The sequence below is a fragment of the Tauraco erythrolophus genome, chromosome 23, assembly GCF_009769465.1.
Source record: "Tauraco erythrolophus isolate bTauEry1 chromosome 23, bTauEry1.pri, whole genome shotgun sequence".
NCBI classification, from domain to species: domain Eukaryota; kingdom Metazoa; phylum Chordata; class Aves; order Musophagiformes; family Musophagidae; genus Tauraco; species Tauraco erythrolophus.
The window spans coordinates 8,248,133-8,274,620 of NC_141487.1; the positions used below are offsets into that span (position 1 = coordinate 8,248,133).

Below are 26,488 nucleotides of genomic sequence, written 5' to 3' on the forward strand. Positions count from 1 at the left end.
CACGGGGCTGGCGCTCGGGCGTCGGGAAGGAGAGCACCTGTGCCATCCTTGGCAGAGCCATCCCTGCCGGAGCCCTCCTCCAGCAGCCGCTTTGGCTTCCATCATCCTCCTGGGGCGGGAGAAGCTCCAAGTTGGCAGAAGCTGAAATTCAGTAATAAAAGACGTCTGACGTTCAGAAGTGAAACGTGTTTGCACCTTATCGTGTTTCCTTCCAGCGCGAAGTCGCTGTGTTCCGGGAAGCGGTGGGCTTGGTGCCCGTGAAAACGGCAACGCGATAGTCTCGGCAGCAGCAGCTCGTGTCTTGTCTTTCCCCGCGGGGATGCCGTAGGAGTCTGGGTCACCAAGTGCTCAGTTTTCCCTGCGGGAACCTGCAGGGTCAGGTCTGGTTTTACCTTTTCCCCCTTGTAAACGGCCTCGGGTGTTTCGTGAGAAATACCGTAAAGCGCAGCGACGTTTTGGGGCAGAACAGGGCAGCTTCCACTGTGAAAGAAAGGCCAAAGCAAGAAGCGGTGTCACCGCAGCTCTCCTGCTCGCTGTGCTGCTCACCTCCTTTCCCAAGGGCTTTTGCTGTTAGTCCTGGAACCCCTCCCTTGCTCGTGACCCGTTCCTCTGCCACCATCTCCGATGGCCTCTCTGGACCCCGAACCCCCCAGTACGGGCAGGAGATCTGTCGCAGCGTTTGCCTCAGCGGTCGGTGCCAGTCCAGGTGGGCGCTCGGAGCCGCGAGCTGCCCCGCGAGCTCAGCCCGTCTCTCTTCCGCAGCCTGGAGCAGCACATGGTGATCCACACCGAGGAGAGGGAGTACAAGTGCGACCAGTGTCCCAAGGCTTTCAACTGGAAATCCAACCTGATTCGTCACCAGATGTCTCACGACAGCGGGAAGCGGTTCGAATGTGAAAACTGTGTGAAGGTGCGGTGCGGGACGCGGTAACCGCGGGCAGCTCTGCCGGGGAGAGGGCGCTGGGACCTGGGGAAGGGCTCCCGAGGACGGGCAGCTGCGCTGGCACGGTTCGGTGGCCCGGCCGTGGAGCGCGGTAACACAAGGAGGGCGCCCGCTCAACGTTCCCCGGTGCCGGGGGGTGTGCCGGGGCAGCCCGTGAGGGCTGTGCGGGGCAGGGGTGGGTACGCAGATGGCTACTGAGCCATGAACACCACGTGCCTGGCACAGCGTGCCGGCAACCAGGCGGCACGGCTCAGCCCGGCGCGCTCCGTTACCCGTTCGTGGCAGGAGGTGACCATCCTGCGCTCCTCATGCCGGGAGCGGCAAAACCCGGCGAAAATAGCCAAGCTTTTCACGCGTACGCTCCTCTCCCTGCTGCTTTGTTTCCTTCCCTGAAGGTGTTTTTCTCTTCCAGGTGTTTACGGACCCCAGCAACCTCCAGCGGCACATCCGCTCGCAGCACGTCGGCGCGCGCGCCCACGCCTGCCCGGACTGCGGCAAAACCTTCGCCACCTCCTCCGGCCTCAAGCAGCACAAGCACATTCACAGCACTGTCAAACCTTTCATATGTAAGTTGTCACGGCCATCCCAGCGCTCCGGCCTTGCCGTAATGGCACGTCTCCTGCGGGGCCCCCCGGTCCGAGCTGTCCCCCCGCGAGCCGCCGCTGTAATTTTATAGGTCAGAGCACAGGATGAAATTCCGCAGCAATTATTATTTTTTTTTTTTTTTTTGCATGCTCCCTGTTTTTTCAGTAAACATTCATGGCAGTTTTTGACTTTCTTGACAAGTTAAAAGCCGAGTCTCTCAGCAGTCCTCGCGATGCCATTTTCTCATATCTTTTCTTTCTCTCTTCTTTTTTTCCTTAATAATTTTCGAACGCTCCTGTCGGTGACATAAATAAATAGCTGACAGAGCCTGATCGAAATGTTTTTCAGGGATGTCTCAAATCCCGTAGCCATTGTAGAGAGTTGGAAATAGTCACAGAGACGACAAGAAGGTGTTTTTTCAAAGGAGTTTTTTTCCTCCTTTATTTACTGCATGTTTCATCTAGATAACGCTTGGAAGCCAAATAAATAGCAGATCAACTGTGTCCTTAGTGGTCTCTTTAGTGGAATATTTCCAAAAGGACGTTTTCCCTTGAGAGCCATCGATCTCATCCGTTGTCATTCTCAGGGTTGTATATTTTTCTAATTGACACAGCACCTATTGGATTTTGGTAACTGCAGAAAAGGGGATTGTGTCACAACAAAGCTCTAGGAACATTAGGGACGACTTCCTGACGCTCTTCAGAAAGCGTCATTCCAGCACAGAACGGGATCTGTGTTTGATTCCAGGCTTTGATGTTGTGGTGGGGAAGCCGCTGAACCCACTTCGGCCTTTTTTTCCCCGTTGGTCTAATGGGAACAGCATGGAAGAGTGTCCTGGGAGACTCGTTTCATTAACGTGTTCTGAGATAATCAGATGGGTGTCAGAGGAAGAAGAAAAAATACTCGTGTCGCTCATGTCGGTGCAATCTTTCATTTGATGACGGGCACATGAAAGAGATAATTTGAATCTCGTAGTGTGGCTGCAGCGAGATGAATGATTTCTTCTCATAATCTCCTCACTCTCACCTCATAAGAATTAGGGAGTTGTCAGCCTAAATCAGCATGTAAAACAGCCCGAGACTGATCCTGCCTCGGTCGGCTGTGCCAGGTGGAGTCACGAGCGTGAGTATGGAATCCATTAGCCACTTCAGGGGAGCGTCAGGCGGACTCGCTGGGAAGTTTTGCTTTCCTTTTCGGTGGGAGAAGAGGGTTTCTGGGGGGGATTGTGTGTTTGTTTTTTCCAATGTTATACCTGCTTTCAAAAAAAAAACCCCAAACTGTAACTTTATAACTGCAGAACACAGAACAGCAAGAGGAACAGTCCACACAGAGTTACTAAGTTGTTGTATAGCTGCAGACTTAAACAAAAATTTCCCAGTTTTCCTTGTTTTAGAATGATGGTGTGAGCTCTCACACCTGTTGCACTTTTCTTCAGGGAATTTTGTGCAGCATCGTATATATCCAGTGACTCTTCCTGGGCTGGAAACTGGAAAACAGGAACCTGATTCCCTTGGAAGGCTTTGCTTTTGTTATCCTTAGTCTTCCCATAAAATTTACTGCCTGGGAATGGTTTAACTTCTTTTTTGTAAAATTGCAAATGCGTGCAATAAAAATAGTGCAAACTCCAGAAGCACAGCGTTGAGCCAGTGAAAGCTGCCCGCGAGCGCGCTCCGTTGCGATGCCGTCTGCTTCCACGGATTAGCCGCTTGCTGTAAACCTGTGGGCATCCTCTAAACCACGGTCCCGCATCCCTTGGCACGTGGCAAGGGAGATGGCTCCAATTTAGTTCTGGAAAGAGAAATACACAAACATCTTTTGAAGAAATCCACCCAAACGTGACATTTCTTCAAATGTTGTTAGGAATTTGGGAGGGAGCTTGTTCATGGTGTCCTCACACATGGAAGTGTTTGCACCTGCCCGTTCGTTTGGACACACACAGTCACTCCCTGAAGGTACCACAAAACTGTGTGTGTAGGGTAACAGCAGTTCAGAAGAACTGACACAAGTTTTTAAGGTGTGATTGCCAAAAACTAGGCATGCTGGTTTGAAAAAGCTGTCACTCCACCACTGGACCTCTCCTGGTGACTTTCCAGTTCTCCTCCTGTTTGCGTGTCCTTCGCAGCTCCTGCTGTATCTGGCCCGAAGCAGAAGGGCTGAAATGCTCCGAGGAAAGACCATTCCTCTTAAGTTTCTGGTGCAGTCAGAAACCAGACACAGCAGCCCCTTCGGTGGCAATCCCTGAGTTTTGGGATGCTCATTTGAACCGAAATGTCAAATTTCCTAAACTTTCATAATCTTTGCTTGGAATTTCAATAGAAGGGGTTCCCCCTTATAATTTCAGAGCTGCTGGTGAAATATTCTCCTGACAGTCATTTGATATTCAAGCACTGATGTAAATCCTAAAGATTTAGAAAAAAGTATAGGGAAAGTCAGGCTTGCATGTACCTGTCGGTGAAAGCTGAGAGGGAGGGAGGAAGGAAGGACCACTTCGTCACTCAGTTGGAGTGCCAGGAGAATTTGGACTCGGGTCCTCGCCTGCCCAGCTCCGAACAATACGCTTTCCCTCTCTTTGTCCAGTTTCCATGTTTACAAAACGGTGATAACAGCAGTTCTGCGGTGAAAGAAGTGCATTAATTCACTAGGAAGGAGAATTTATTCCTGTGTTGAAAGAGGCGTCAGATAATAAAAAGTTACGGTGTTTTGAGATGTAGAAAAGTTTGGGTGGGATTTTTTTCTTACTTTGCCCTGCGCCTTCCGCACCAGCAAAGTCTGTAGGTGAAAGGTCATAAAAATTCACATTTTGGAAGCCCGGTATTTACTGGTCGTTAAAGAAAACACTGACGTAGCGTTGACTTGGCATTGCTGGGGTGTCTTCCTGATGCAACAACGGGATCTCACCCCGCTTCCAGCTGAGCTGAGGCCTGGCTGGCAAAGTGTTTGTAGGACATCCCTGTGGAGTGGTTGCTTATTATTAATGGCATGAAGTGAGGCAAAGTTCTTCTCCCTCAGCCCTCGGTGCCTCCTGCCATGCCAGGACTGCAGGGAAAGCACACTAGCTAATAGATATTATCATTAAAATGCAGGATTATTGACAATTCACAGAAAACGTTTGGGCAGGATTAGCACGTCCCTCAGATTGCTGTAGAGTCGCTTGTCGAGGGGTTCTCCAGGAGGGAGGTTTATGGAAAAGGGGAGGCGTTGTTGTTTCAGGGTGGTGGCCTCGGCGAGCCATGCCCGTGCCAACTGGGCGACAGATGGATTGTGACCCAGCACTGCTTTCCATCGGGGGCTCCTGGGGCTCTTCCAGCCAGCTCCCCGTGTGCCTCTTCCAGCCCTTGGACAGCATTCCCAGGGCTGCCTCTGCCTTTGTTGCACGTAGCCGGGATGGCAGCCTGGTGAGGCCGACTCCTGTATGCACATTTCCAGCGGGAGATGGCTTTTCCCACGTGCTTGCAAACTAGAGAGGCCGGGCGGGCTCGTTACCCTGATTTTATTACACAGGGAGAGCTGAAGCAGAAAGAAGCGGAACGGTGAGCCGAACGTTCCGTAGGGAAGGCTCAGCAGGAGAGCTGTGGAGCTGGGTTTTGAGGGATGCAGTCCAGCGTGTAGCTCTAACCTGCTGCTTGCCTCCTCTGTCCGTAGGGAAGGGGGGTGTCGGGGCCGGGCGGGAGGCGGGGGGGGGGCTGCCGGTGACGCTCCTCCCGAATTGCGGCCGTTTCCCGTTAATTTCATATTGCTTTTGTTGTTGGTTTCTGTTGATGCTTTAGGTGAGGTCTGTCACAAGTCCTACACGCAGTTCTCCAACCTGTGCCGTCACAAGCGGATGCACGCGGACTGCCGCACGCAGATCAAGTGCAAGGACTGCGGCCAGATGTTCAGCACTACCTCCTCTCTCAACAAGCACCGGCGCTTCTGCGAGGGCAAGAACCATTACAGCCCCGGGGGCATCTTTGCCCCCGGGCTGCCCCTGACACCCACTTCCATGATGGACAAATCCAAGCCCTCTCCCAACCTCAATCACGCCAGCCTGGGGTTTAACGATTATTTTCCATCCCGCCCGCACCCGGGGGGTCTTCCGTTCTCACCTGCCCCACCCACCTTTCCTGCCCTCACTCCGGGCTTCCCAGGGATTTTCCCTCCATCTCTGTACCCCAGGCCCCCCTTGCTACCCCCCACCCAACTGCTCAAAAGTCCTCTCAACCACACTCAAGACGCAAAGCTTCCGAGCCCCCTGGGGAACCCAGCGCTTCCTCTGATCTCTGCGGTGAGCAACAGCAACCAGGCCACGTCGGGAGAGGAAAAATGTGAAAGCAGCCTGGAAAACTCCTACCTGGAGAAGCTAAAAGCCAGGAGCAGTGACATGTCGGATGGCAGTGACTTTGAGGACGTCAATACAACCACAGGCACGGATCTGGACACCACTACTGGCACCGGTTCTGACCTGGACAGTGATGTGGAGAGTGACAGGGACAAAACGAAAGATAAGAGCAAACAAATGGAGAGCAAGCCAGATTTTGTCAGCAGCTCTGTGTCTGCGAGTTCCACCAACAACGCGAGTGAGATCCCTCTCTTCTATTCTCAGCATTCCTTCTTTCCTCCCCCTGAAGAGCACCTCCTCCCTACCACGGGAGCAGCTAATGACTCTATTAAAGCCATCGCCTCCATCGCAGAGAAGTATTTTGGGCCTGGCTTTATGGGGATGCAGGAGAAAAAGATGGGGTCGCTCCCGTATCATTCCATGTTCCCTTTTCAGTTCCTCCCCAATTTCCCCCATTCACTCTATCCTTTCACGGAGCGGACCCTCAATCACAACTTGCTGGTCAAGGCAGAACCAAAGTCACCCAGGGACCTCCACAAAGTGGGCAGCACCAGCTCAGAGTCGCCCTTCGATCTCACCACAAAGCCAAAAGAGATGAAGCCAATCCTGCCGCCACCCAAGGTCCTGCCAGCCCCGTCCTCAGGGGAAGAACAGCCACTGGATCTGAGCATCGGCAACCGCATCCGAGCCAGTCAGAACGGAGGAAGGGAGCCACGGAAAAACCACATTTATGGGGAAAGGAAGCTGATGGCAAGCGAAGTCTTACCCAAGATTTCCCAGTCGCAACTGCCTCAGCAGCCATCCCTGCATTACGCTAAGCCATCGCCCTTTTTCATGGACCCCATCTACAGGTATTAACATACCCTGCCTTAATGTACCCTCTAACGAGCTCGTTTTCTAGCTGACGTCATCGCAGCGTGGGGCAGGTCGGGCTGTGGGGTGTTTAGAAGGAGCAGGGAAAGTCCCCTGCGGTTGATTGTGCTTCTCTCTCCTTTGTCACCGCGCGTTGAATGTTCCGAAAGGGGTCAGTAATCGCAAGGAGCGCTCGTAATCAATATGTGTAAAGAACACATCCTTATTTTGATAAAGAAGAGACTTGACCTATTTAAGGACTCTCCCACGAGCCAACACTAAGATGGCACTTCTGCCGGGGAAATTCCAGAGGTTTGATTCGATAAGAATGCAGAGTTCAGATGCCTCGGAGCCCTGGCTCTCATGGCTTGGGAATGAGTCAGGAGCCCTGGGAGCCTGGAAATGCAGCTCTCCCACTGACTTACTTGATGGCCTTTTGTGAGCCGCTTCACCTTTCTTCCTCCCCACCCCCCTTTTTCTTGCTAATTCCTTTACTTAGAGTTTCTCAGTTCCTAAGAACCGCTGCTGTGGACCAGCCTTTCGAAACGGGTTTAAGCCTGGAGAACAGTGTAAATACACAGTAGCGTGTTATTACCCTGATCTCTCCCAGATGCGTTTCGTGCAGACCTGCCTTTCCTCGAAGGTGACGAGGGTTTTCTGGTTTCACTTGAAACGGGTGGTTTTTGAGGAAGGCCCAGTTCGTTGTGGCGTGCCTCCAACAAGCTGAACGTGGGAGGCATGTGTAAAGCAGACTGGATGGAGTTATCCAAATACCAGTTAAACTTCCAGAAGGAGTGAATTCAGAAGATGATGTATGGGGAAGATTTGAGTCTTTTGTTGGTTTAGAGCTTTTTATAAAACCTATTTCTAAAGGAAAACTATTTTAAGGTTTAAGCTGAGGGTATCGGTAAGTTTGTGCATTTCCCGTCCGGGCACTGGCACTGCCTTTGTCATCCTCCCGCTGTGAACGAGATGGATTTGTCATGTAGCAAATACCATTTGGTTTTAGCAAAGTCCAGTGAAGAGAGGTATCCTGAACCAGTCTGATTTAGACATTCAGGTGGCCATGAATTCTCCCTTAGGCTGGGATGCTTCGTAGCATCCATCACGGTAGGTGGGTTTGGCCCAGAGGGCTCCAGACTCAGTGTCTGACTGAACAGCCCATTCCTGGAAGTGAAGGGTTTGTTCTTGCGTTACTGGAGCTGAACGTGAGCAGCGGCGGGGCTGCACCGTGAGCCCGGCCGGCACCCAGCCGGCTGCAAGGGACACGGATGCGCTGCAGGAGCTGGTGTCTTCCTGGCGCTGGGAAGACTCATGGTCAGCGCAGAACGATTGTGTCGACACTGGGACGGTTCGCTTGAGCCTTCCAGGGATTGCAAACAGCATCGCTGCTGGCTGGAGAAGCAGCCCGGGAGAACAGCACCTGTGTCACTGCCGTGCTGCTGTTGCAGGTTGATAACTGTGGGAAAAAATGATGTCAATGTCTGGCCAGGCCCAAGAGCTGTCAGCAGAGATGAGGATTAGCGAGCCCGCGGTGCGTGCTGCTAGGAAAGCGGCTCTGGCTTTGCCAGCACTGCCAGGGTTGCCGCGGTGTTGCTTGCTCACATGCTTAGCAGCTGTGATGGAAACGGCTGCATCACAACCCGGGACGCGTCATGTATTCTGTCTGCGACCCACCGTGGTCATCTGCTCCTGGAAAAATAAGTGATGATGTAAACAGTCCGGCATTTATTTTTGTAAAAAGTACTTCTGGAAAAAACGAAATGAATGGGATAGAAAGGCAAAAGCTTGGAGTTAGCCGAGGATCCTGCCACCCCTGGGCATTCTCAGTAGGAATGTTAAAATAACATGGGTTGGAAAAGCCGTTGCCAATTAAAATAGCGGCCTCGGGAAAACCGTAAAGGTCCAGAAGACAGATGGAAGTGAAGGATGGGGGCATCGTTTGTTGCATTCCATGGGATGCAAGTCGTCTTAGTAATATATTAAAATAGAAAGTCAGTGGTGGAGTTGGTTGCAACTCAGACTTCTGATGTAATGAGCTAAACAGCAGAGCTTCCAAGTCCCAGCTTAAAAATTATGGAAATATTTTGTTTCTAAACTTCTCTTTATCAGGCTCTCTCACGTCGTTTGGCTCCTCCGTTTTTCTCCCAAAGGCCACTTAAATCCTTGACATTTTCTCCTGGTGATATAATTTAATGCAGCCAGACAGCCCGAAATCAGTGCAGTTTTTAGCTCAGCCTTGGGAAGGTGACGTTCTCAGGCACTGGGCTGAAAAGATCCGCTTAATCCTCCGGTCGCTGCGGCATCCAGCTCTGACGAGGAGGTTGGTGCGTTTGCCGCGTTCCCGACGCCGGGAGATGGGAAAACGCTGTCGCTTCACCGCGGCTTTAGGCTTCTGCCACCACTGGGGCTGCCGAGGTCCGGAGGGCATTCCCGGGGCATCGCAGCTGCTCCCGGAGCGGGATGCTGCGCCGGTCGGGCCGTCGCTGGCCGCGCTGTGCTGCTGTTTACCCCGTGTCAGGGAGCAACTTTTTACGTGTGTTTTTACGGATCGTTGTTTTGCTGAGCGCTGGTGCCCCGGCAGACACGCACCTTCCGAAGCACAGTAATTGTGACGGCCTTTCAAATCCGCCTCGTCTCTTGTCCTCTACCTCAGAAAAATTAAATGCAGATTAAATACAGTTTGCTAAATAGCACTCGGCATGGCTCTTCTTTTAAACTTTTTGGTAATTTGATCCACACACCAATCAGCTGAAACGCAGCAAAATAATTTGCTCTCATTTATGCTGGACTAGTGTAGTTAAAATTACTCTTACTGTTGGATTTCTGCTGGTTTAGCTAAGATGGACTCTTCTGCAGTAAGTTAAAAATGCAGCTGCGTTTGTTGGAGTTACTTCCATAACTCTTTTTTCCCCACAGAGGACATTCAGTTCCTCTTTTTAGGTGATTCCACGCCACAGTTTCCCTGCAAGTAGAATATTTTGTGAAAGCAAAGCCAATATTTTCAAAAACAGGAACCTAACTTTAGAATTGTCTCTGCATAGCAAGGGGCTGAAGCGTGGAGTATTTGAATGGACCAAGGAGACGTCAGAACTCGGGTTCCTAAGTCACTTCAGAAATCTCCCACCAGTTCCTGACTTCTTACATGGTTGTCCACGTACGCTTGCCAAACAAACTCAATGCAAACTTTGTATCTCAGCTGCAAGGGAGGAAACAAATATGAAACACCTAATGATTTCAGCATGCTTGGGGCTGCGAAGTCTGGCCCAGTGTTGACTCTTAAGATAAAGACAAGCTCTCAAAGACAACATTTTTCCATGCAGCAGCTGCCTGCTGTGGACTCTAGAGCTTCTCCCGCTTCAGCATTGCTTTTGCTGTAAACGCAGGTTTTTTCATGACACTTCACAACAGCAGAGGCTTATAAACCACTGTAGCAGAGGCACTGGTTCTCACTAGAAATATCAAAGTGTTTTCTTAGTCGTCGGTCTGATGGCTCTGTGTTCAGATTGTTTCCAGTGCCTTCTGCGGGGTAGCTTGTGGGTCATAAGCTGTAGTATCCAGTCGGAGGGGAAGTAGAATAGCCTCATCTGTATCATTGGAACATCTCTGCAAATGGTTTGGCTGTTTCTTTGCTGCCTGTAGCCCTGTAAGGTATGTAACCCTCTGTGTTGTTGTCCAGCAGGGTGGAGAAGCGGAAGGTGACAGACCCTGTGGGTGCCCTAAAGGAGAAGTACCTGCGACCCTCCCCGCTGCTTTTTCACCCCCAGGTAAAAGCAGTGAAGTTATAATGCAGTGTTGATTGAATGCCAAGACGTTTGAGATGGAGCTGGTACAAACGGGTCACTTGGATCAGACTCTTTCTCGTCCAAGGGCCCAACGGGAAACTCCACTGTTTTCCACCAGTTGCTTTCCAATACTTTTAATGTCATACCTGCTTTGAGGATGATGGTGGTCATGCCTTGCTGTTTCTTTCGCATTAACAGAAGAACAGAGGTGAGGTCTGGTTGACTTGTATGGTCTGCCAGACTCCCCTTTCGCATGCCAGAATGCCTATGTAATTTTTCCATTGGGAACGCCTGGTGCAGTCATTTGGAGAACAAAGTGGAGAAAGACCCTCCAGCATCCAAGCAGTAGCACTTTATACCTGCCTGACGTTCCCTCACATCATCTAGGAAGTTGAGAGTGATCAGGGTTCGGTTCTGCCTGCTCCAAAAGGTGACGGGTCACTTGACGGAGAACTTATCTTCTCTCCTTCCTGCACAGCTGCTCTAGCCTCTGTTTTTCTGACAACTCGGGGATTTATGCTCCCTCTGCGTCTCCTTCAGGTCTGAGTCACTGCAGAGCGATGGGAAACGCCGCTGGACAGCTTTCCCCTTTGCCAGTGGACAGGGAATGTCGGTCCATCAGCCCGCAGGGCAGCCGGGCCAGGTTCACCCCAGGGGGCCTGAAGGGCACAACTGAGTCCGGTGCCACCAAGACTATTCACGAGACTCAGCCCCAGCCTCAGAACCCCTGATCCTACAAGTGATAGCTGAGCTCTCCAACAGCGATGTCACTCTTTGCCCTTAGGGTTCCTCGTTCCGCAGCGATACTGCGCGAGTTCTGCCACGCGCTGCCCGACGTCCTCTCCGGTGGGATGGTCGCCGGCTCTCCTGCTGCGAACGCACGCGGGGAGCTGAGCTCCCTGGTCGTTATTGTGCTCTCCTTCATATTCACATGCATTGTTCTCCTCTGATAATGTTTCCCACCTTAGATAAATAACTGGCAGGTTTGTGAAAGCTGGATCCTGGTTGCTTTCACAGCTAAACTTAGTTCCCGCATTGTTTTGCATCAGCCTCAGAGTTTGGTTAATAACTTCCCTCGATTTTTCCTTCATACAGGCTGGATAATGGTGACAGGCTGGCCAGGAACATCCTGTGTTTGTGTGAGTTAGAATAGTGGGGATATCTGCCTGTAAAGAATCTGATAGCAGGGAGGAGCTAGCGTGGCAAAGCAACCCAGCGAGACGATGAGAAACGTACAGACCCTGAGTAGGAGCGAGCGCTGGGTGGAAGGTTATTAACATTGTTCCTGAAACCCTGACCACGTCCTCTTCCCATGGCAATGAAAAGATGTGGAAGGTCTGGTTATCTCTAATGGCTTATCACACAGAATAGCCTAAAATTTACAATCGCTCGAGCCCGGAACTTCCTGATAACTAATTTTTAATAAAGTGGGTTGCTGTGTAAAGATCACTTGATCTAGAGAGTGGCTGTTCCCATGCTGTGTCACCAGTCAGGTATTTCTGACCCTCATGGTCAATGAAGACCGGTCGTTTGTTCAAGAATATGTGAGATTTTTACTACCAGATCCCCATCCAATATTATCCTGGGTCTTTTCTAAGAAATCTTATTCTCAGGGGCTCCTGTTTCTGTCGTCTTCATTAAGACCAACGTTCACGTACCGGGTCAGTCCCAGACCCGCTCTACGTGTGTTTCTCTCTCTCTCAACACCAGTCTGGTCTCAGCCTTCTGTGAATAATTCCCCAGAGCTCGTAGAGGGCCCTGGGTGGGATGTGATTAAGCCCAAAGATGTGAGAGAGGCTGAGCCTTCAGAAGACACACTCTCTCTCAAGATGAATTTCGGGCGACTTTGAGCCAGGCTTGACGATAGTTTCCCTGCTCCGAGGGGAGTTGTTCTTGCATTGTCTATTTCCAATGAAACTCTGGACAACATAAATAAACGGTGTAACTTTTTGATAACTTAATGGAAAGCCTTTTCTCACCTGTTAAGTTTCTTTTCTTCTCCTCTTCTTTTTTATTATAACCAGGCAGTTGTTCCCTAAATAGCAAAGTGCCTTTACCACTGGAGAGGCTGTGGCCGGTGTTTAGAATTTTAAAATCAGCCTACGGCTATCAAGCCAGCAAACATCTCTGACTAAGTGCCTAAAGAACAGGGCACAACAAAAGATATCTCCAGGTACTGCGGCGAAGGGCTGAGTGGCATAGCTCTGAAAGATCCGGATAGCATTTTAACGTGATGGTTTTGTTACATGACTGGCAGCTGGGGCAGAGCTTTTGCTGTAAATGATCAAGTAACCTTTTCAAGTGGCTGGTGCTAAGTATTACTTACTATTTATCATGGGCTGGGAGCCTCCGACTAAGGGGCCGTGGATCTATTATCGAGAAATGGGTTTTACTACTCCTCTTTTTTACGGCTTATGAATGGTTGTCAGCCTTCCACAATGTATTCTTTGGTGATTAAGACAACTTTTTTTATAGTCGTACATTTTAAACAATATCTTGGCTCTCTGTGCCCCCCCGAGCCCAGTTTAATAAAGTGTAAACGTGCAAAAGGTCAGCCCTTCCTGTACAATAGAGCATCCAGTTTTGATCTATGGCTTCCTACTGCCTTCCGCTCGCTCGCGGTCCCCCCGCTCACGGGCTGACTCTCCGCTCGGGTCCCGCTCCCCCCGGTGCTCCCGTCGTTCCCGGTGACGTCAGCCGCAGCGAGGAGGCAGCTTTATTGCTGCCTTGTTTGTTTTATCCCTGTTTTCTGCTCGGTATCCTGAAAGTGCTCTCAAGAGTGCAGAAAATTGAATGCTGGAGATGTCAGTGTAGTCATCGGAGTTGCGTTTCTCCCCTGGCTTTGGATTTCCTGTTTTGCTCTAATGAAAGTAAAACTGCTTTTATTTAGGTGGGATTTTCGTGCCTATCCTTTTTTTTTTGCACACAGGCCAACTTTTTTCTTTCCTTTTTTACCTTCCCCTTATCCTGTATCTCCAGGTTGTTCCCTTTCTCCCTCTTTCTGGTCTGGTATTTAATCCAGTGTTTGTGGGAGAACATGGCTGAGACACACAAACTAAAGCTGGTAAAGACACCCAGAAACGTTTCATGTGGCGTCGCTCCCCTGGAGCTGTATCCCTGCCACTCCCAGGTACAGGCTTTGTGCTCCTCCTAACCAGGACTCCTCCAGCCACGGCTCACATGGAGTATTTTGGCTGGAATTCCCTTTCGCTCCAGGAAGCTCAGCCATCTCCCACTCCATCCTTCCATCACCTTTACTGGCTTCTGAACCTTTCTTACATATAATTAAAATGTCGGCCTCTTCACCTGGCAAAGTCTCAGTGGACCCTCTCCATCCTGACTCTGATGGGAACTCCTCCTCATCCCCATCTGCTCCCTCTCCATCCCTCCAGCCTCAGCCTCTCCTCCATCTCGACTCCCTGATCAGCTCTCCCACCTTCCCCTGCGCTCCCTCCCACCCCGCCTTGGCCAGGACTCTTCTGCCTCCTGCCCAAAACTCCTGTGTCCCCTCCAGCCTGGGGTGGCCTTCCTCCCTGCCTGCCCGCGGCCGCCCCGCAGCCCCTGCGAGGGTGCTGGGTGCTGCAGGAGAAGTCAGACCTCCTGCTTTCCAGCACTTTGTTTCGAGTCTGGGAGGAGGGTTTGGGGGTCAGTTCTACATCCAGCAGTTGACCACGGTGTCTGATTTCGGTGTCATCCCTGGAGAAAGGGAAGCCAAGCGTATCCTGAGACAGTTTCTAATCTGAAGCGCTGACAGTAAGCACACACACGTTGCAGAAGGTGAACAGTTGCCTGATTTCTGAGATCTGGTGCTGGCTGCGTGGCTTTGCCAGTGGTGGCTTTGCTGGTTTCTCTGAGCCCCGTACACTATTTCTCTCTTTCCTGGCTGGATTCAGTGGCTCCGTTTCATGCTGTGCAGCTTCTGAGAGGAAGAGCAAACATCAGCCACAGGCTTTGGCCACCACACTGGTGCTGAAAGACGTGTTTTGTGCATCAGATATTGTTCTTGCTGTGGATTTTTGTGACACGAGGTCTCGCCTTGTACTCGTAGATGTCAGCCATAGAAACGATGACGGAGAAACTGGAGAGTTTTGCAGCCATGAAGGCAGACACTGGCACTTCCCTGCAGCCCCTTCCACATCACCCCTTCAACTTCCGATCTCCGCCACCCACGCTCTCCGACCCCATCCTGCGCAAGGGCAAGGAGCGTTACACCTGCAGGTAAGCCTGGCACCCCGCCGAGGCGCGGGCGAGCCCCGGCTCCGGGGGCAGCCCCGGGGGAACGGCACCGGGCTGGGGAGCTGCCTCGGGCACCCGCGTGCGAGGGAGCGACTTCGCACGGACGTCTGCGCCGTCTCGGCAGGGGTGGGAAGGGAAAACAAGAAGCAGCAGAATTAGAACAAGGCATTCTCATGACTAATTCACTCCGAAATAGCTTGTTTTGTCTGGTAGAAAATCAGCATCTTCTATTTTCTTTGTAATTTTTAATAACTTTGAGAGCAGATCTGGAGATTCTCAAGCAAACAGAATTCTCCCAGCCAAGTCTCTCGTGTGTGGCAGCAAATGCCAGCTTCCAATGCGAGTGCAGTCTCTGCTGTGTCCAGTCTCAGCTGTGCAAAATAACACAATTTAAAGAACAGCATACAGTAATCCACTTTTCCAAACACGATTGTGTCCACAGAAATACTAATGTATCCGTTACAGCTCTGCTTGCTGGTATCCAAGCAGATACCAGAGGAATACAAACCTGTGTCTGCTTACGTGGTTTTACCTGCCACTACTCGATGCGCTTGGGGTGGCTCCCACTGAGTTTTTCTTGGGTGCAGTAAGCAGGTACATGCTTTATTTGATGTGTCTCTTATCTTCAACTTTGCCACAAAAGCTACGGGCTCAAATCTCAGCTGAGTGTTTAGGTGTTTGAGGTTTCTGCCTACAACAGGGACTATATACACCAGCAAGTCAGCGTTTAGATTTTCATTGCTGGTTAACACTTATATTAACGGTTCATCTTCAGGACATCTGAAGGTGCTGAATGTCTCTTAAATTAAGAGAGTCTACTCATATGTTCCTTCCACAGCATTAAGCATCAGGTTTCATAGTCACAGAATGTCATCTTTCATCCTTAGTGGTTTATTTCCCAGTTAACGTTTTTATTTATACCTCCCTTCCTTTTGAGTTTACTGTGAATCAGATTTATTGTGGAAGGCAGTTTCTGCTCTTGTTTCATTTCCTATTGCTGCTTTTCCTTATCCCAAGCAGACTGTCAGACTCTCAGCAGTATATCCCGAGAGCAGTAGCGCAGTGTTGCAGCATTTATGTAGAAGAAAACGCTGTGGATTCCAAGAGGGATGATCGAGTAGATTCTGTGTGATAAGCAACTAAACAGGGCTATAAAAGAGATCTATGAAAATCTCAGGCGACAGACAACATGAGCAGGCAGTGATCAAATATCTTTATCTGCTTGCAGGAGCGAGGCAGTATCAAACAGTTACCGAGTGACAGTTCAGACAAACAGGAGGTTCTTTTGCACAACACACAGTTCAGCAGAGGAACTCGTTGCCGTAGCAGGTTGTGGATGTCCAAAGCTGATGTGGTTCAAAAAGCTTTTAGAAAAACAGATGGAAGAAACTCAGCAAAAGGGTATTGAACATAACTGTTCAGCCCGAGGCTCAGGAGAATCTTCAGCTTCAGGTGGAAGCTGGGAGAACGTACTGGGGATGGGTCACTGCCTCCTGACCATGTTCCTACGTACGTGCCCAGGCCTCTGAGATAAGCTACTCGGAGAGTAGTAAGCTACAACCAGCATTTGTGCCTGAACCAGGTGTTCCGAGAGGGCTTTTTCTTCTTCCTGCCCCTCCCAGTGACGCAGCGTAATCGACTGTCGTTCTGTGTCTCTTTGGAAAAGGGTTACAGCAGGATCTCGCCACTGGGAATCCTGTTGCTCTGGGGTGGGTGTCACTCCGTCAGCTCTTACCTCCACGTCCTCCTGCCTCCCTGCCTGGGTGCCTGGAGTTAGCAGCGAGTTGGGGAGCGGTGTCCGAGCGAGCGATGTCGGTGATGGTGCCGTTCTTGTGAGCGCTGTGGGGCGGGAGGACCCCCACGCACTGATGGTTCCTTTGGCTTTCCCCATCCAGGTACTGTGGTAAGATCTTCCCGCGCTCGGCCAACCTGACGAGGCATCTGCGGACGCACACTGGAGAGCAGCCGTACAGGTGATGTTGTCCCCCACGTAAACCCCCTTTCCTGACACCCACTCCTCATTCACCACTCCGGTGTTTTTTTTCTCCATTCTGTAAAGCCATGCCAACATCATTCCGCGGGCCTGTGGCATTACATATGGCCATTCAGAGGCTTGTGTATTATGTGTACCAGCCAAAAATAATCAGGCTTGGCAGCTTGAAGATAGACACTTAGCTTATATTTAGATGTATGCTGGCAAACGAGTGGTCTGATTTGCAGTGTTGTTTCACACTCACGTTAACCATTCATCTCAAGGACAGCTGAAGGTGCTGAATGTCTCTGAAAATCGGGCTGTTTTGAAGGGCTTGCCAGTAAGTTGGCTGCTTGGTCTAGCTAGATTTTTTTTTTTTTTTTTTTTCCTAATGCGCATCAGAGGTCCCTGGAGTAGTGGATCAAAAAGCAAAGGAAAAGAAAAGCCCTGTAGTGTATCTGCTTTAGATTCTAAGTGAGGGAGTGTCCTACCTTCAGTCGCAAAGGTGACCAAGAGCGGTTGGAGCGGGGATGTTCACACGCTGCCTCGCGGGTGCGGTTGGGTGTCTAAGGTAGAGGGCTGAACTGCTGTTTGCTGCTGGTTGTGGACGCAGTGGTCTGATTTTTATACTTCAGTTTGCAAAAGGGCACACAGGGAAACTGCCCACCCCCTCCCCCAGACGGCACCGGGCGCACGGACACAGCGTTCCAGCCTGGGCGCACGCGGGTGCTGCTTCTCGTAAAGGGGCTCTGGTCGAAATGAGTGTGTTAAATCTGAACAAAACTCACAAGAAAATATATATAAGTATATGGAGGTGTGTATAGATACATGAAGGAATGTTTCTCGTGGAAGACCAAGCGGGAATTTTTTTGCCCGATATTTTTTCCTAGTGTTTTGGTGTCAGTTTCAAAAAGCTTTGGCAGAAAAATAGGCTTTGGTTGGTTTCCTGTTAGTATAGGTACATATATGAGCAAAACTGAATGAGTGATGACTTGAGAGCTCACTGAAAATCAGGCATTGTGTTCTCCATTATGTGTTTTGTGCGTTGTCAAACAATAGTAAGAATTGAAACGGTTTCAGTTTTGGTAGCTCATACGATGGTATTTCCATACGCAGTCACAAGTTCACAACAAAGCTAGTGTAATAGTTATTATGTAAAGAGAAACACAAACAAATTTATGAGCAGCAAAAGGCCATGTGGTCAAATACATCAAATTTTTATGCTTAGTTTAACTCCAGGAGCTGCTCTCTCCCACATTGTAATCCCTGGTACGTACAGAGTCAATTTTTTTTTCTGTACAGAGTCATACAGAATTTTGAGTGTAGACATTAGGTAAATTAAAAAATAAAAAAAAAAACCTCCAAAGCAGACATATATTTTGGAACCATTCCCCATTCCTCTGATTTTTTCAGTTGTGTTATTTGATATGCCTTGAATGAATACTGTGTGTTCACTGTACACCCCTGTCTGACTAAAATACTTGCTCCCGATTATTCAGAGATTGTTAGTTCAGTTTTCTTCCAAAAAAGGAGACTTGCAACTTAACATAGGTTAGGAAAATAAAGATTTATTTGATCTGGTCCTCTCCCAGAAAACGGCCTGTGTGTTTGTTTTGTAATAGAGGTTTGACTTCTGGACAGTGTTGCACTGTAACAGCACTCCTGAGAGTCAGTAATTATCACCGATCTTCTTTTGCTCTCAGAGAACTGAGATTTCCAACTTTTGCAGCAATTTCAAAACAATTACTTTGAAAGCTTTATTTCAAGTGCTGACTTCATGCAGGTAAAAGGAGGTTGCTGACTTTTCAGTGTTTTGCTCATGTCTGTCTTAGAACTTTTTATTTGATTGTTTCGTGTTTTTCCTTTTGACTCTGTCAGTGTTACATATTCATCCAAAACGGAGTTAAAAGGTTCTTAAAGCTAACGTGAACTGCCCAAACGTCCAAGTGTAGATGAAGAAACAGGTAGACCAGCAGATACGATGCTTTGGTTTTCATTCCTGATTGCCATTGATAAGGGATGTGGTTTTTACTGAGTCACTTAGGCTTCCTACGTGTCTCTTTAATTATGTATAAAGTAGGAATTAATAGTGTGTGAGCAATAAGGAGGCAAATGGATTCTTTTTGTAAAGGAAAAATGCTACATGTTTTTTGGAGAGTGAGAATACCCCGTCATGTACTTCCTAAAAATCCACTGATTTGAAAAGACTCAAAGACAAGACACTAGACAGTGAAATTCGGCGTGCTGCTTTTCACTCTTCTTTTTCACATCGGATTTAAAGTTCTGCAGTGTGTGTTTCAAAACCCCGTGGTAAAACAGACTGTCAAGCTCAACTGTTTCTTTCAGAGAAATGCAACATAAGTTGGCCTGGTAGAATCACGTCAGGCTTACCTGGAAACTCAGGTCATAAAAACTAGGACTTTGTTGTTGTTCCGAGGTTACAAAGCGAAATCCAGCAGAGGCAGTTTTCAGGGAAGCTCCTTGTGCTCGGAGCACGTGCACGTAAGGGAGCGTTGTAGCTGTGGGTTTGCTTCTCAGTTTTGTTTTCGTTCTCTGGAATCACAGAATCACATAAACTGCGTAAAGCCTGGGCTGGGGACAACTGAAAGCTATTTCAGTTGGAGATATCCCTGTTCCTTGCAGGGGGGTTGGACTAGATGACCTTTGAAGGTCCCTTCCAGCCCTAACCATTCTATGATTCTATGATTCTATGATTCTATTTGATTCTGCAAGACTTTCTTTTCTCCTTTCAAATGCCCGTTCCCTCCAGGATGCCACCTAATTGATTCTTGAATCCCGCCCGGTCCTGCAGCATTGCCTGTAAGGCTGTGATTCCTCCTGTAAAGATGTGCTTCCTGACGGCTGTTTTGAATTTGCTTTTCTTTAATTTCCTTTTAGGCCCCCGTGTCCTGTTATCTGCATTAAGCCGAAACTAACAACTAAAGCTGATGCCTACCAGGTCATTGAAGATTGTGCATAGTTCAATAAAAATTTCTTCTTTTTCATTTTCTTTCTTTAACATGTAGCCTAAATTCATCCCTGGTGTAAGTGCACTTGAGATTCAGGAGTTACTCCGAGGAGGAGTAGCTGTCCATGTGTTTTACATTGTGTTGCTGCAGTTCTGTCTGCACAGCTCACGTGGGTCACCAAATGAGTGTAAAATTCTGCAAGTGCTGTGGTGCTGCTGGAACCTTACCGACTGCCGTACTGTCGCGTTCGGAGCGACACCAAACTGCCGCCGTCGTGTCGCGAGGAGCTCAGCTGCTCCTTCCTACGTTACTGCCTTTTGCTCTCTGGTTTGCCCTTTCCAGTCGTCTTACACCGGGTATCGCAGTTCCCCCGAGCCCCGAGGGTTTCCTGCCCCCCCTCAGAGCTCCCCCCAGTCCCAGCTTTGGCTCGTCCTTAGCTATCGTTCCGCTCCCACTTTGTGTTTTGTTTAGCCCATTGGTGTGCTGCTTTAAACCGATAAGGAAGAAATTTTACTAGCGTTTTGTCGGTGTGTTTACAAAGCAAATACCTCTCCTTTGGAGTTTTATTCTTCTCCTGCCTCCGTGTTCACCTCTTCCCTGAGTTTAGGCTGGTTCCTCTGTCTGGGTCATTTATTTAGATTAAAACCAGCAGAGATCCAGTACCGACCCCTCTGGGACCACAAATAATACAGTCCATCTCCCTCATCCCTGAGCTTCCAGACATCAGCGACTGCTCCTTTCCGATGCCCCTCTGTTTTCTATTTTTTTAACAAGCTCTTTATCCTTTCTCCGGACCCTAACCTGGATCCACATAGCTCATCGTTAGAGCAAGGGCCTGTCAAAGGAAACTTTTCAAAGACTTCCTGAGCATCTAAATAAATGGACGTAGAGGAGGCCGGACCGTTCTTGCCCGGCGCATGCGAGCGCTGCCTTTGAAGTCGCGGGAGCCGCTGGTGTGAGTGATGCGGCGCGGGTACGGGGGGCTGCCGCAGGCACGGCCCCGCTGCCACCCTTGTGCCGGGCACCGGGCAAACGCCAAGCAAGGGGAGTTTGGCTCCAAAGGGCATCGAGCTGGTAGGGACAGGCAGGGGTTGAAAACCTGGGGCGTCAGCAGAGGCAACGGGGGGGCTGGTGGTACGATGCCGGGCAAAACTGCTTGTGAAAGTCCTACAGAATAACAGGGGTATTGGGGTATTTGGCTGGTTTGGACGTTGCTGTTTTCTGCAGTGGCAAACAGTAGAAGCTGACAAAGCCTGGCAGCTCCTGAAAGCAGATCCATCAGTTGGTAGCAGATAGGAGGAGAAAAAGAGCTGGAAATCTGAGCGTGTTTAACTGTCAGTGTATAGGCTGTGCTTGCTCTTGCTGATGTTCGAAGAACATCTTGTTTTCCTTAGTTGTTCCGTGCATGTTTTTTTTTAAAAGTGAAATGTTTTTGAAGTCTGAGAGAACTGTGGTTTAAAAGAGATTTTGCTTTCCTCCTAGGTTAGTATAATAAAGGTTCGTTATTTGGAATATCTTTATTCTTTTTGGTGATTAAACAGTAGGAAATTCGGAGGTGGACATGGAATCCACGAACATTCAGCGAGAGCGAGTGTTTCATAAATGCATCTCTGCTATTTCCAACAATAATATCCATTTGTTTTCAGAGACCAAATAAAAATTACAGCCGTAGCACATCTGGAAGTTGCGTGTGTGTTTCACAACGCAGATTTTTTACACTCGCGTTTGAACCTGTCGCGTTTGTAGGAAACAGTACGTAGTGTCGAGGCAAACCCAGTGTCAGGCTTGAAGGACACAGGCACGGGCTAAGTTCTGCGTGGCGGCTTCACGCCAGGAGCCGACGGCGTTCCAACGGGCACGGCTGCACCGCCGTCCCCCTGCCTCGCCAGGCAGTAGGAGCTCGGGGGGACAAATCTCGCTCTCGCAGCGCGGAGCGGTTCTGCTGAAGCGAGCGGGTTTGCTCTGGCCTTGGGAGGGCTTAGGAGCAGTTTTGGGTTTGCCCCGTGAGCGTACAGGGTTTGCAAAGGTCTGTGGCGGAGAACGGATCCCGCTTCTCCTGCGTTTGGAAGTGGAGCCGCGAGGAAAGCGGCTTTGTTGAGGCACACCGAGGTGTTCTAATGAGGGATTCAAAGAGGAATTACATTTTCTGTAGTTTCAGGGCTGAGGCTCTTCACCGCGGCTCAAAGCTGCCCTCTTCAGTACACGGGCTGCCTCCTCCTCCTCCTCCTCCTCCTCCTGCGCTGGAGGAGCCGCGGTCCGTGTTCCCGAAGCCCCGCGGGTCCGCAAAGCCCTGGTTTTATTTGGAGGGAACCTGAGTCCGGAGGGGGATGGCTGCTTTGAGCAGGCTCCCAGCTGGGAGCATCCCCCCTGGGTCCTGCGGAGGTTTCTTTCAAAGAGGGAACATTTCTTCACTCAGCAGTTGCCCCAGTCCCTCTGGCTTGGCTCCTTACCGTCCACAGTTTTTCATCCTAAACCAGATGTTCAGTGCATAGGAGTGAATCTTCTCCTGTTTGGAAACTGCAGTGTATTTCTTGGGAGCTGTTGTACTACAACAATAACCATACTTACCTTTAAAGGCGTGCTGTACTGCCTACAGCTTGCGTACCGCAAGGAATTTCACAAATAAATCTGGATGTCCAGATAACTGTGTCCTGTAGGGATATGCTGGTAACTATTTTGTATGTTTCACCTCTCGTCTTTCTTCTCCTTCTGTCTTCTTTTTCCTCCCTCCACAGCCATATTTCACCTACTTCCCCTACAAAATGAGAAGAGTGCAAGAAATAAATTCGCCTTTCTTGTTTTTACATTCGTGTGTGGAAAAGTAATTATTTTGTTTAAAATTCTTCCTTGTTTGGACTGCTCACTTCTTAATTAATCCTAATCCTTTCTTTGTGCTCCTTGAATAACAATAATATCAGATTTGTCTGGAATGATTAATGCCTTGTGCTTCCCAGGTCCTCGGCTAAGTAAAGATTTATGGACCAACATTTTCTGGTTTTCTGATAGTCAGATTTTTCTTCCTTTTTTTTTTTTTCCTCACGTTGCACTCTTTGGCATTTGCTTCTATTTTTCAGGTGTAAATACTGTGACAGGTCATTCAGCATTTCCTCCAACCTCCAGCGGCACGTTCGAAACATCCATAACAAGGAGAAGCCATTCAAATGTCACCTGTGTAACCGCTGCTTCGGGCAGCAGACCAACTTGGACCGGCACCTGAAGAAACACGAGCACGAGAACGTTCCAGGTGGGAAGGGGCATTGCTGCGCGGGTCTGGGGGGCGCTGGGGGGAGCAGACGCCGCAGTCCGGCCTCTCTGGTCACCGTGGGAAGCCTTTATGGCAAGCACTGTGTCTTAAGGCTGAATATCTTTAGGTGGCAAAAAACAAACGCCGGCTCCTCACGCGACCAAAGATGCTCTTGTCCCCAGTGCGCGGCCATAACACACGCACTCGTGCGCAGTACTCGGCGCTGCCGAGCTCTGGTCAGGTGTTACGTCTACGTGCCTTTTTCCAACCCATAAAATACCATCGGGATGCCAACTTCCTGGGGACTCTGTCTGGGGAGCGTAACCTCGCGTTGTGAGATCCCCTGCTACAGCGCTGACGTGGACGGGTCACGCTCTGCCAAGGGTTTTCAACCTGAAATGTGTGCGTAGGTATGTGCGAAGTTCAAGAAGATAAATAGGCTTTGCCTTAAGATTAAAACTGAGGGAAGAAATTCCTGTGCTGAAGCCAAGTGATTTCCCAGCCTAGGGAAAAAAAAAATATGGGAAAGTTATAGGCAAACATAGTGGTTCTTAAATTGTATGTACCATCCGTAAATGCTAAGTATCGCCTGTTTCTCCCCGTAGTTCAAGTCTGGAAAACATGAACTTCCTTTGGCAGCTTTGGTCCCTGAGATTTCTCTTGTGTTAAATCATTAATATAGAGTGAGAGGATTGTTGCATAACATTCCTCCTTTATTTTTCCTCTTAATAATAGCTTTGACAGTATCTGATTGTTTCTCCCTTTCTCTTTTCTGGTTTCTCTCGCTCAGTGAGCCAGCACTCCGGAGTCATTACAAACCACCTCGGGACCAGTGCCTCTTCCCCAAACTCGGAATCAGACAACCATGCACTTTTAGATGAAAAAGAGGATTCGTATTTCTCTGAAATCAGAAATTTTATTGCAAATAGTGAGATGAATCAAGCATCAACTTTAGCGGATAAAAGGTAGACGAGCAAATAAAATTATCTGGTGATGTGTATTGTTAATGAGGTTAAAAGACCGGGCAGCCTCCGTCCTGCAGAACTTGATCTAAAATGCTCAAAAGAGAGAAGTGTAAAACCCTTTGGAAGGCAAATGTGTTCAAGTTCAAGCTCTAAGCCCAGTGTTGAGTCTTTTCAGGAGGTGACTTAAGTTAGGAGGGCTGACACCAGAGATGCAGCTGTGACCGGTGGGAGAAAACACAATTTCTGCTCTAGATAAAAATGGGATTATTGAACCGTTACCTGCTGCCGTGAAGGCACGTGGCCTGTTCCGTCCCCGATCGGAGAGAACCGATTAAGGAAACCAGGGCACCTGCTTTTCTAGGCTCTTAGTTTGGTTCAGATCTATCCGTGTCACAAGCCTGATTCTGACCGAGTGACATTCCACCTGCTGCTATCCCGTTTCCACAAATAGCCATTTAATGCCAATACTAAGGGTTTAAGTCCAAAACGTGAGTACGAGACATCCACACAGGGATGCAATCCATGTAAAGAACAGCCGGATCACCAGTGCTACGGACGTGGAACCCAACAGGATGCCACCAAGTGACATAAAATAAGATTAACATCTTCACCAGAAATGTCACGTCAGCACGTTCCAGGCTGATCGGCTCTCGTTCTCTTAACGTGATTTAAAACTGCAAGTTTGGTGGAGTCCGCTGGGTCCATACTGGTGTGAACAGGAAAAGTAATGAGAGAGAGAATTTAGGGTGGCTGTTGGGTTACACCAGGAGGAAGCTTCCTCCTCCTGGTTGCTGGAAGGGAGACTGTTGGAATACAGTGGCACAGAGAAGGAGGAAAGCTACTTGTCCCACAGACGTTGTGTTTTAAGAGATAGATGGAAACCCACCATTTAAATCCAGACTGGACAAAATTCTAGTTTGAAAGCGTTTGGGTTGGTATGTACTTGCCATGTTATTAGCCCATAAGACACTGTGAAGGCTGATTTTTAAATGTCTGAAACATGTTAGTTTTCCTTTTCCCTGCAGTTTAAATAATATGTATATGCACATAAATACGTCTCTGTATTCATAGATACATATAAAGTTATTAAAGTCTTGCATTGCAGTGAAAATGCTTGATTTACGCATTTGGCATCTTTCCTTTTTCTTTTCTTTCTTCTTCTCCTCCTTGACCAAATATTTCAGGCCAGAAATCCAGGATATTGATGGCAATTCCCAGTGTCACGGATTAGCAAATGAGAAAACAGAAGATGTGGATGACGAAGATGAAGAACTGGAAGAGGAAGATGATGACAGCCTGACAGGGAAGTCACAGGATGAAACAGTATCACCCACTGCAGAGCCCCGAGGAGCATTTGAGGATGAAGAAGACGAAGAGCCCACATCTCTCACCATGAGCTTTGACCACACCCGAAGGTGAGGCAGGCCGTTCCCTTTGAGAAGTCAGATGGGGCTCAGGCTTCTGACCCCGTGTCAGTGGTAGATTGTGAGTGCTGCTGGTTTATTTTTCAAGCCATGTCTCATACCTCCAGTTTGATTTAAGCATTCACTTGAGAGATTCCATTGTCACCATGGGGGAGGACACAAAGCAAGTGGACTGCAAGGAGAGTCTGTGCTAAGGTGCATATCCAAGGCTTGAGGAGCTCATATCTGGAGAACAGTTAGTCCAGCACAGGAAACAGCATTTTCAGGGGACCACAGCTGAGCAGATAATGTCTTTCTCTCTAAAACACTGGTCAGGGCAAAGGAAGAGGCATACGTGTGCCATCCGTTGTGTGCTGCTCTGCCCGTTCTAGTTGTAGCAAAATGTCGTTGGCTCCAAGTGGAGTTCTCAGAGCTCTGGGAAAAAGTGAGGCTTTTTTTCCCCAAGATCAAGCCATGTCTAGACTTCAAAATTAATGTTTGTTGCACATACTATAGGCTTAGCTTTCTTTTTCCCTCAGTTTGCCTCAGTTTCCCAACTGGTATTCGTAACAAATGCCCCGTGATGCAAAGTAGTATCTTCCATCACTGTTTTCATTGCAACTCAGAGAAGTTCTTCAGACGCTGATGCACACAAACGACCAAAGCAAATTGTGGCCATGCCAAATGACAAACATCTGTAGCACTAGTGCTTGCTTGTGCATAGTCACGCTCTCCACTTTGTCTTTGCTCCTCGCCTTTCGTGTCGTCGTCGTGTTTGTCTGTCTGTCAGCTCACGCATGTGGCTTGTGAGACCCCCGTGGTATGTGCATGCAGGCACTGGGTTAGCAACACTCACGTCGGCTAGATGTGAACGGTGGGATGAGCTAACAACAGGTCAACCCCTTCCCCTGGTCATTGGTACAGGTGTATTGAGGAGGACGAAGCCGGCTTGTTAGATTTGGAGCAGATGCCGAATTTTGGGAAGGGGCTGGATCTCCGCAAAGCAGCCGAGGAAGCATTTGAAGTTAAAGATGTGTTTAATTCCACCTTAGACTCTGAGACAATAAAACAGACTCTGTACAGGCAGGCTAAAAACCAGGTGGGTATATGACAGAACGTTCTACCTAGCCTGCCGCCAGCACGCGCGGCAGGATGCGCAGGCAGGTGGCCTCCTTTAGCCACAGTTTATTCTGCCCTTCCAGCAGCAGGAATTCCC

At 49.1% G+C, this 26,488-nt stretch overlaps 1 protein-coding gene across 1 annotated transcript in view; it reads left to right on the top strand.

Moving 5' to 3' along the window:
• PRDM16 (PR/SET domain 16) overlaps positions 1–26,488 on the top strand; it is a 204,461-nt gene that overhangs the window by 175,739 nt on the left and 2,234 nt on the right. The window contains exons 7-16 of the mRNA XM_086625512.1: positions 763–910; positions 1,356–1,509; positions 5,296–6,697; positions 10,378–10,465; positions 14,532–14,701; positions 16,615–16,692; positions 22,735–22,904; positions 23,695–23,869; positions 25,054–25,284; positions 26,197–26,371. Of these exons, the coding sequence (XP_086481638.1) occupies positions 763–910; positions 1,356–1,509; positions 5,296–6,697; positions 10,378–10,465; positions 14,532–14,701; positions 16,615–16,692; positions 22,735–22,904; positions 23,695–23,869; positions 25,054–25,284; positions 26,197–26,371 (2,791 nt within the window). The remainder of the gene's footprint in view (positions 1–762; positions 911–1,355; positions 1,510–5,295; positions 6,698–10,377; positions 10,466–14,531; positions 14,702–16,614; positions 16,693–22,734; positions 22,905–23,694; positions 23,870–25,053; positions 25,285–26,196; positions 26,372–26,488) is intronic.